This window comes from the organism of the source record quoted next, unplaced genomic scaffold (genome assembly GCF_019419815.1).
Source record: "Pyrus x bretschneideri cultivar Hongxiangsu unplaced genomic scaffold, Pyrus_bretschneideri_v1 Contig82, whole genome shotgun sequence".
NCBI classification, from domain to species: Eukaryota; Viridiplantae; Streptophyta; class Magnoliopsida; order Rosales; family Rosaceae; genus Pyrus; species Pyrus x bretschneideri.
The window spans coordinates 999006-1010252 of record NW_025999823.1 but is presented as its reverse complement, the minus strand read 5'-3'; the positions used below and the strand labels follow the sequence as shown (position 1 = coordinate 1010252).

Sequence of the window (11247 nt, the reverse complement as noted above, 5' to 3'; positions counted from 1 at the left end):
ATAACTGGAAATTGATTCATATGCATAAATATCATGTGTGGAGAAAGAACCTCTAGCTAATTCACCAACCATCTTATTTCATCAATTACATTCTGTCTAGTTATTAACTTGTTTCGTTATTTCAATTTTCGTCAAACCTCAATCCCCCTTTTGCTTTAATGTTCAATATAGTTAGAAATCAATTTAGTTTGTGTTTTTAAAGCATTTTGATTCTTTTGGTTTGTCTTAGTGTTTTAACGTTTAGTTTCACATTCTTTGAGTCTAGTTTAGTGTTTTATATTGTTTTTACGTTTTTAAGTCAATTTAGAAGGTTTTAGCAAGCCCTCCTAATCCCCGGTCTAGAACGATCCCTCACTTATCCATTCTACTACAATTGTCAAACGAGGGTTTAATTTGAGTGTCAAGTAATTCTCGCATCACTCAAATCTCAATCTCCATAACTAAACCTGCCCACGAGTCGGAACCACCTAAAGTGGTATGTACGACAGGCCTGGGTGTAAAACATATAAACGCTCTAGTGCTACGATCACGTGAAGGTTGTGCGAATAATCGCGAGTCACCTACGAGTCGGAACCACCTATAGTGGTCTGTACGACAGGACTGTGCACCTAACTTGGATCCAAGCTGAGCGTATGGTGCGGGAGGTGAACAACACGTGAAGGACTGTGCCCTACTCTGGGCGAAAGCACTAACACCGGGGGTGCAGGTTATGAGCTCTCAAGCACCTCTAATCACCATTTAATGCAAAGGTTAAATAACGCTTACCTGGCACTTACCTGCGCCTCCACAGCACCAAATATAATTATGCATATGTATATGTATGCCACTACTAATGCATGCGATGGTGCATAAACGATAATAATATGGTGCATGGCATAAACAATTAACCCTTTTTAAACAATTTCTGGGAAAATAAATGTATATAGGTATATACGGAAAACCAAAAGCCCACTCACTGGTATGTGGAAGGGTCGTAGCCCCCCTGCCTCGAGTGTGCACGCTCGTCCTCGGGATACGTGTCACCTATATGCGAATTAACTATAAAAACGTTAACTTTAAAGCACATAACCTTCCGTTCAAAATAACTTCTCATACATTGCTCAAAATGGACAAATGAATATACCAACGTGCTCTACACAACCTCAGGATCACAACCATATTTTTAAAATAATTTTTAGACCTCTCACGCACCCCCACGCGCCAAAATAGGCACGGACCTACGCACGGCCACGTGCCATGCACACTGACGGTGTCAATTGACGCCGTCAGGAATATTCCGTTAAAACTCCAGAATATTCCGTTAAACTTAACCGGATACCGTTACTGCCGTTAGGAATATTCCGTTAAAATCAACGGAATATTCCTGTTTCTTTTCCGGCCTACCCTCGCCGAACTCCGGTCACCGGAAAACTGAGAAAACTTTAAACTCACTATTCTCCTTCGTTTTTCAACCAATTTTCATGATTCTTGAACCAAAATGAAGCTTAGACCTAGGAGAATCACGATAGACTACTTTTAAAGGCTAAAAACCACTCGATCATACCTGTCTTCAAACTCAAAAACCGGCCAACTTCGAACCAAGCTTTCCCGACGTCCAAATTTGTCCAACGAAGCACTCCGAGGCTCCTGGGAACCTCACAAACACAACTACAAGCTTCAAAATCCCAAAAACTAGCTAGGTTAAATTTGCATGAACAGTACTCAAAACTGAGCTTGAGAAATCGACGTGAAAACGACTGGTTTCTCACCTGGAAATGGTACAGCTGTACTCCCACGAGCTTCACGAGCTCGAATATAGCCTTAGTTTCTTCGATCTGTGATGATTTGGTTTAGTTGTGTGTGTGTCCGTACGTTGCAGGAAGAAGAAGAAGAATAGAGGACTCGGGGAAGAGAGAGAGAGAGACAGGGAAAGTGACAGAGGAAGAGGGAGAGTGAGACAGTGTGTGTGCAGGTGTGGGTGTGGTCCAACACATGCCACACACACAAAACAACCAATTACGTCAAAAAAAACGAACTAGGGGCAAAGTTGACAATTCACATGTACGTTTTAATATTTCCGGGACGGGATGTCAGTATTAGAGTTTGGGCTTTCTGATTAATTCTTCTTATTAAATTTAATAGTATGGATAATAAGGTTATCATGCAATCCTTTCAAAATATGAGAGACATTATATAAAATATTATTGATGCAATGTGTTATTATGATATTTTAATTAGTAGTTTTGTAACTATTATTTCTCAATTTTTTACATCTATAAAAGGCTCATCCTCATATTAAATTCTGACTTCGCCAGCGAAGAATAGGACACGGTGGAACTAATATGAGACCGACTCCATCTAGGATCCATAAGATAGCTTCGTAATCTTTGACGACATATATTTATAGACCTAAAAAGTTGTAATAATTTTTTGGATGAATCTAGGGTATCCCCCGCACATAGGTGAGGACTAATCTCTCGAGCCGGGTCAAATCCCATTCGGGGGGCAAGCTCTCCCAATGATGGCTGCTCCATTCACAAGGCTCGAACTCAAGACCTTACTTAAATAGAACAAGCTCCTTACCACTTGAACCACCAAGCATTGGTTTGTAATAATTTTCACTTTTGAGTTTGAGACATGTTTTCCCACATTCAAGGATAATACTTATTCATCTTCTGATTTTTTTTTTTTTTTTCAAACAATAGATTTTGTTAGATTAGTCACCGACGGGATTTGAAATTACGTCGTCATATAAGGACTCAATACTTTTCCACAAATGTAGTAAATGGCCACTTGCTATTCATTTTTTTATTTGACTCAATCAAACAACATTACGATTTTTTGTTTTTAAAGCCCAAAAAAAATATTTTTTAAAACAATAAAAACATGTGTCAAAGTGCACCAAACTTTGATCTTGGAAGCTTGGTGGGGCCATCTACAGTGCCACCAAACCGGTTAACCCAACCGAGTTAACGAGTCGGCCAGAACCAGGTAATCCAAATTGGGAGAACTGTCACTGAGACAAAGTATGTATTAACGCACACAATAGATCACAGTAAAATAACCTGTTTGGACATTGGAGATAAATTATAACACAGTCAAGAACAAGCGTGCCTTATTCCGGATAATGAAATCCTCCTCTTGTTCCATAAAGAACGCATTAAACTTGTCAATCTCATTGTTCAACAAGTAAACAAATTCAGCCTCGGTTTTCCCATACTCCAACGACTGCTGCACCAACATAGGACAAGAACTTGTCGGGCTAACCCGGCAACGTCCCAAGCATTGGCTGCTTCAATCTCTTCCCAAACTTCATTAGCTAGGCTTACAAACCTGGTGTTTGGTTACAAAGATTTCGTGGGATGGGATTTTCTTTTTCAGGAGGAGAGAATGGGGGAAGGTTTTTGTTAGGGGGAAGGAAGAGCGGTAGAATATTAGGGAGCATATGCTTGGCGTGATGAAGTAGCTGTTGGAAAAGGTATAAATTGAGTCGTCCAAGTAAAAGAAATGCTTTGGCATATTCGGTGACCGTGTTTGGTCATAGTTATAGTGTTAGTTTTACCAGGGCCGAGAAAAATCATGTTTGACATCCTCGTGAAAATTTACAAAAATATTACTCTTACCATTTATTTGTACCATCTTTTTAATAGGAGTCAAACTCCTACATTAGGCGAGAAAAATTGAGTTTTATTGGAGAGATTCCAAGACCCTAAACTAAATCTGAAATTTAGAAAAAGGAAGACATGGGCAAATCCTCGACATCCCACGTCAAAAAGTAAATAACCATTGAGTTCAATGTAACATAAAACTTTACTATGGCTTAAACTGGCGTATCTTATTCCGTCATACAAAAATATCAAACTGTATCTAATCCGTCGGCTCGTTACTTCTCGACTCTGGCTGACTCCCTACATGTGGTCTTCGGGTTGTGGCTGAACAAACGGATCTGAGGCCGGAACTTCGCATTTCTTGCCCAATGCTGCTCCAGAACCTTCCTCACCTGTGCCTGGATTCTCTATTGCCACCGCACCTGAAGTATTTATGGGACCACTTGCCTCCTTCCCATTAAACTCTGAAGTTCCATTCCCAATGTTCTTGTCTGCATTCCCGGCTGCTGGGGATTCACAGTGTGTCTGGACCGACTGCAGCAGATTCTTGATTTGCTCTATAACTGCATTTTGGCTTCCGTCTTGACACACCGCTTGTGCTCCTTGAATCAGTGAATCCAGTTGATTCCAGATTCCGCTGTTTGTTCCTTGAACTGGTGCCACAGCAGATGCTGGTTCTGGAGGTGCTGCACTCCCTTGTGCTTGGGTTTGAGAGAGCACGTAGTTCACCAACAGTTGCGCCAAGGGGGCCTGAGGATCATTGACAGCTTGCTGGACCGGGCGGGCAGCTGAAGTTGATGCAACAGTTAAGTTAGGTGGGTAAAGTGCTTGAAGACCCTCATCTCCATACAAAGCACGGTGGCCTTGAAACCGCTTGAGAGTCGCTAAATGTTTTTTACCGCTCACATGACTATCAAAAACCACCTGTGACTCACATTTGACATTGCACAATTCACATATAAAAGGAACTTGTTTTGGTTTGGGAGGCTCAACTGGTCTTCTGGATCCGTCATTAGTCCTTATATACTTACCCCCTCGACCCCCTCGCATCCTACGCTTAGAACCACGTCCTCGGCCTGCAAGTTGACCGCTGGAGTTGTTCCCAGGTTCTACAAAAGCTTCAGAAGTTGCGCCCGTATCTTTCTGATCTGTTTCATTTCTATTATCATCAGTAACTACTCCAGATATTATATTTTCTTGTAAGGGTTGTTCTTCCTCAAATCCCTTAACTCTCACAGGGTTATCAACTTCTGGTTTTAATTCAGTGTTGGGCATTTGAGCATTCTGCTGTTCAGTATTGACTTTGTTGCATTTCTGCAACTCCTCATGTACCAGCATATTTTTTTTGTGTCGCTTTCCATTTTTATGCTGCTCAAGGATTTCAGGAGTGTTGCAGTCAACCCTACAAAGTTCACACCAAGCCAAACGAGGAGGTCGCCAGAATGAAGCAGAAGACACTTGTGTTGGTAATGGTGCCTGCCCAGGAACCAATGCTGAAGGTGGCTGCATTAAAGCAGCTACACCTTCAGCAGGTACAGATGCTGAATTTGGATTGGTTGATGCAGCACCATACTGTTGAAAGTGCCTACCACCACCCTGGCCACGTCCCCTACCACGGAAAGGGGCTGCTGAGCCATCTGGTCTAGAACCATTGTAACCAAAATGGCCCTGACCACCCCCCCGGAAGGGCCTATTACCCCTCCTACCTCCACCTCTATATGGAGTATGCCCAATCTGCATAATAGCATTTAAGGACAAAACAGTCCATGTAATGGTTTTATTACTAATGCAGCACAGAAAAAGAAGATGAAACAATAACAACTATGAAATAAAATGCACAAAACAAGCACAAAGATAGATAAAAATCACAATTGAAAATTCAGAATTCTTATATATATTACATTGGAAAACATATATATGAAAGAAATGCTAAAATCAATCTGACTGAATGTTTAGGTAATTTCTTATAAGAGGTATGCCTGGGACATGAATAAGGATTCAATTCAAAAAAGCAAACCACGTTAACCAATGGCACCAAAATAGAGAATCTACGAACCAGATGCCTCAGATTCATTAAAGAATTGTGATCGTTGCATCAGTTACTAAATTAAAAAGAAGGTGAGTTATACTGAATTATAATCAGAACAGGTAAGTGTTACATACTTCTCACAAATTGGGAAAAGAGTGGAAACAAGTCTTCATCAGGCCAAATGATAACAGCAGAAGCTTCAAAAATATTACATCACGTGCACACCGGATACAAGTTATATCCATCGTAATGTATGATGTGCTAATATCCTGTAAACAGTTTATCAAAGGGAGTCCCATAACAAACGACGATAATCTAAAGTTTATACCAATTGAGGTAATGTATCTTAGATCGACTTAATATTCACCAATTACGATAAAACCATCGTGTGATAACCTGAAAGCCTAAAATCACTTGTAATTACTGAGAGATCCAATTGCAGATCCTTTTCTTAAAAGCAAAATATCAAAGACCAAAAGACCACCAAGGCTACATTAGTTTTCTGAAAAGCAACCTGAGACGCAATTTCACAGCAGAAAAAGAAAACTACCATAGTCAAGAGAGATCTTGATACAAATACACCGTCTATAGATTGCTTTGGCATGGAGAACACGCACACACCATTAATGTCTTTGAGAATCTTGATGATGAAAACATTAATGTCTTTGAGGAAATGACGTGCAATCAATTGATGAAGAAATGCATTTTTTTCAATCGGATTCTGTGACTCAAGTTCGACTCCTTTTGCTTATCTAGTTAACGCTTAAAAACTAAAGAGTACTAATTTCTCAAGATACCAACTCATATCGAAAGCAAAAAAATTCCATAAATTCACTCCCACCCACTCAACTATCCACTTACAAGAATTTCACAAAATCAAAGAAGGCATTCAAGATAGAAAACACATAACATGTACTAAAACAATGTTCACATTCTACAAATAAAATAAAATGCAAAAATATGTCCAAATTCCAAGTAGATTATAAGCATCAAATTCATAAGATTGATCCAGATAAACAGAAAAGACATCACATTTATGATAAGAACATGAATTCCCAATGCCTAAAATAAATTAAAAATGTTAAATTGAACCAAAACCACGAAAGCGAACTACTTACAGGCCGTTGTGCAGCCCGCTGCGCCGCCTCGATGTTCCCAGTTAGAGAAAGCGCTGCCACGGCCGCCGGATTCAACCCACCATAGCCCGAACCAGAACCCGAATCCACCTGCTGCTTCTGATCCTCCGCAACCCCATGTGGGTAATACGCACTCCGCAAATGGGTGGGGTCAGGATCTGCCGTTTGTGACTGTTCGGCTGGAATTGGGACCCCCGGAGGATGAATAGAAGTGGGTTCGTGATGGTATTGATGGTGGTGGGCGGTGGCGTAATCTTGGGACGTGGTGGTGGTGGGGGTGGGATTGTAGTATTGTTGGTATTGTTGTTGGTGGTCGTATTGTTGGGGGTGGTTGTAGGGATAATAGGATTGGTAGGATTGGTCGTAACATTGGATTCTTGAGGGGTCGTAGGGTTGCTGCTGCTGCTGGCGGTATTGGGATTGATCGTCTTGGTGGGTCTGTGGGTAGGAGTAATCCATGGCGATGGTGTTTCTGTATTTCCTTCTGCTGAGACAGATCTTTGTGCTCCTACATATGAGATGACACCTTTGTTTTCTCTTGGGGACGGGATTTGTGTCTTTATTTTTGGGAAGCCTTATTTTACTTCTTTTTCTTTTCCTTTTTTCTATTTTATGACGTTGTTCATCCAATCCTAGTTCAACTTTATATCTATTAGATTGACAAGTAAATAAAATAATACTTTTTAAATTCAATTTTTTTAAGTAAAAGTTTTTCAATTCAATCTTGACTATTAATTTTTGTACTGCTAAGTAGTCCAGATTATTGAAGAAAAATTACAATGAGTACAACCAAATTTGAACTTATATGATTTCACTTATAAGTAAAGAAAAATAATAATATTAAGAAAGGAATTCAAGCCATCAACATAATGGAATCTCCTAAGCAAATACCGAATTCTCTGTCTATGATAGTCGAATATGAGACCTCACAACTATAGGTTAAGAGAAATATTGAAATATCAATATTTTTAAGTACTAATGGATTTTTTTGTCGATCAATTACATTTCACACTAGTTAGGTTTCGAGTGACAAAATGGGCCATGATGTATTGAATTCTTATATTGCACCAAGAAATTTTGAAATTGTGTTAATTTATGTCTTCCAATTTAACTATTTACTTTTTGTCCAATTGAGGACCTCAGAATCGTAGGACTTATTTTTTAGTTGATGTGGAAGGCACACTTTCACCACGTGTACCAAAATTAGTTATCATGGAGATTGACTTCCCTCAGTGATTAATTTGTAATCCAAAATAACAACTAATGACAAAGTTTGGTCCTAATTGTGGGAAAGGGATCCTCTCCGGATCCTTTCCACCAAATTCACCAATCCAGGCCTTTGAAATTTGATCCAACGACTAAAAACAAGGGCCTCCTTTAAAAGTTGTAATAACTTTAGCCGTTGGATCAAATTTCAAGGATCCGGATGGTGGATTTGTGGGAAGGGATCCGGAGAGGATCCCTTTCCCTCTCTGAATCCCTTTCCCTAATCGTATTAGTGTGGCTTCTATTCAACCTAGGAAATGTCTCACATTTGCCAAATCAGCAATGTAACAAAGTATAATACAACGATAGATGGAAGCCATGAATGATATGATATTAAAATCTCGTGGTACAATGTGAAAAAATTAAAACTCCAATACCTATTTTAAAATTACCTAAAATGGATGGAAGCATATTTTGCCACTTAGTACTACAGTCTAGTGGTATATCTCCACTTGTGAGTGTGAGCTCTTAGGTTTTAATCTCATAGATGACGAATTTTATACTAATTTATTAAGTTCGATCCATAATATAGCTAAATCATAATCTCTCTCTTAGTGCAAATATTATCGTTGTATTAAACAAATAGAACATATTTATTAGTCATTCCCTTTTTTTCCACAGGCGGAGCCACCCACAAGGCTAAGGTGGGCTGTAGCCTAGGGAGGTTTTTTGTAAGTGTAATGTTATCCACAAACCCATTTTTATTTCTCACACATCTCTCTTCATTTTCGACCTTTGGATCGAATAAATTTAAGAAGATCAATGGCAAAAATTAATAAGGGTGTGTATGAGGTAAATATGGGTATGAATAGGCTATTCAGAATAACACTATGCTTTCTTAAACTCATACTTTAATGGCTTATGTTAATACATGTAGCCTATATAGCCTACTCAATTTCAATATAGGTTATTATTTCATATATCCTAGTCGTTAAAGAAAAAGACTATTTACTCCATGCGATTTAGGCTCTATGCTTCTTACCCAAGAAAGAAAAAGAATGTTTTAGTCCACAATTAAATCCCTATCTCTTCCTTACTGTCCATTGCGATTTTTCAATGAATGTAACCTTTGGTTACATTCTTAATCTCTTTATTTACTTTTTTTATTATTTATGTAGTAGGTAATATTATTTATACGGTCCTTGAATTTGTCAGTTAGGGTTATGATTTTGAGAACAGTTTATATTCTATTATTATTCTTTTATATTGATTATTATATAGTTTTTATAAGCAAAAGAAAAAATAAACATATGATTTTATGGTATTAATTTCAGCTAGCCCACCCAAGAAAAAATTCCTGGCTCTGCTCTTGTTTTTTTCCTTAAAATATTGATTTTGACAACATGCTCAACAAACACAACTAGCAAACTCTCCAAGAAATATTTCAATGTTTAAAATTATAAAATCAGATATGAGATTTATAGCTCAGTTAGTTAAAAATATTTATTTTTGCACCTAAAATCTAATGTTCGTGTCCTCCCTCTCCTGTTATCAATCACTTGAAAATAAATTATCGTCATAAAAAAAGGGTTTTAAAATCATGAACAAGATTTAGCTATTTTTCAAAATTTCCCTTTCTATATTGTGTGATAGAAATCCTTCGTTCTGAAAAAATATATATATTTACCTAAATGTTTAAAACACGGCTTGGCTTTTTATAATCTTTCTTAATTACATCTTGATGTGTGTAAGGTGGTAAATCAACCTATTGGGTTGTTAATGGGTGCCTGTTAAGACTTGTTTAATTTGATATCATCATAATATAGAGGTGATATTGATAGTAGTGATGATGGTGTAAAGTGAAATCAAACTAAATGAGTTTTAATAGATACTCATTAGCAACCCAATGAGTTGATTTGTCATCTTTATGTGTAAGTGGTATAATTGTAACAATCATATCTCTTTACACAATAATGTGCCATCAGCCATCCAAAAGAATCAAACAAATTGACGTTTAATCATGAGGATATTAATCCAATTAAACCTAGTTTTATATTCTAACTACCCTATCACGACGAGGACTATTAATCCAATTAAGCCTAATTTTGCCCTAATTAGATAGTCCCCGTGATGATAGGATAGTTGGACCTGTGGTGAAGTTTGCCAAGACTTATTGTGACATCCCGTCCCGGGATTATTAACACGTACGTGTGGAATTACAATTTTGCCCCTAGTGTATTTTCGTCACTTAGTGGGGTGTTTTGTGTGTTGTGGCATGTGTTGGGCCACACACACACCTGCACTCTCTGCCCTTCCCTTTCCCTCTGTCTCTCTCCCTCCCGTGTCTCTCTCTTTCCCCTTCTTCTTCACCATATATGTACGGACCAAACCCAAAACCATCCAAAACCTTGCAGATCGAGGGAACCAAGTACACCATCGTGATGGTGAGGCCGAGAGGAGTCTAGTGGTGCCATTTTCAGGTGAGAAACCAGTCGTTTTCACGTCGATCTCGTAAGCTCCGTTTTGAGCACTGTTCATGCAAACCTAATCTAGTATGTTTTTGGACATTCTAAGCTTGTAGATGTGTTAGTGAGGCCTCAAGGAGCTTGGGAATGCTTCGTTGGGTGAATTTGGACGTCGGGAAAGCTTAGTTCAAAGTTGGCCGAACTTGGATCATTGTTGCAGGTGAGATTCTTTGATTTTTAGGCCTTAAAAGTAGTCTAACGTGATTCTACTAGTCCTAAGCTTCATTTTGGTATAAAGAACGTGAAAAATGGTTGAAAAACGAGTGAGAAAACAAAGTTTGAAAATTTTCCAGTTTTCCGGCGACGGCGCCGGCGGCGGCGCAGACGGCGGCGGCTCGCCGGAGAAGACAGGGGAATATTCCGTTAAGGCTAACGGAATATTCCTAACAGAAGCTAACGGCGTCAGTTAAGGTTAACGGAATATTCCAGGGAATATTCCTGACGGCGTCACCTGACGCCGTCAGTGTGCAGGTCACGTGGCCGCGCGTGGGGGCGCGTGGACCCGTGCCTGTGCTGGCGCGTGGGGGCGCGTGCGTGGTCCAAAAATTATTTTAAAAATATGTGTGTGATCGTGAGGTTGTGTAGATCAATTTGGTATATTCATTTGTCCATTTTGAGCAATGTATGAGAAGTTATTTTGAATGGACGGTTATGTGCTCTAAAGTTAACGTTTTTATAGTTAATTCGCATATAGGTGACACGTATCCCGAGGACGAGCGTGCACATTCGAGGCAGGGGGGCTACGACCCTTCTACATACCAGTG

General features: G+C 39.1%; 1 protein-coding gene across 1 annotated transcript; it reads right to left on the bottom strand.

Annotated features, from left to right (window-relative positions):
- Positions 1 to 3705: 3705 nt before the first annotated feature.
- LOC125473313 lies at positions 3706 to 7273 on the bottom strand. The gene is made up of 2 exons (XM_048575965.1): positions 6735 to 7273; positions 3706 to 5321 (listed from the first exon to the last, which is right to left on the bottom strand). The coding sequence occupies exons 1-2, from the start codon at positions 7209 to 7211 to the stop codon at positions 3888 to 3890; spliced, it is 1911 nt and encodes a 636-aa protein (XP_048431922.1). The 5' UTR covers positions 7212 to 7273; the 3' UTR covers positions 3706 to 3887.
- Positions 7274 to 11247: the final 3974 nt, after the last annotated feature.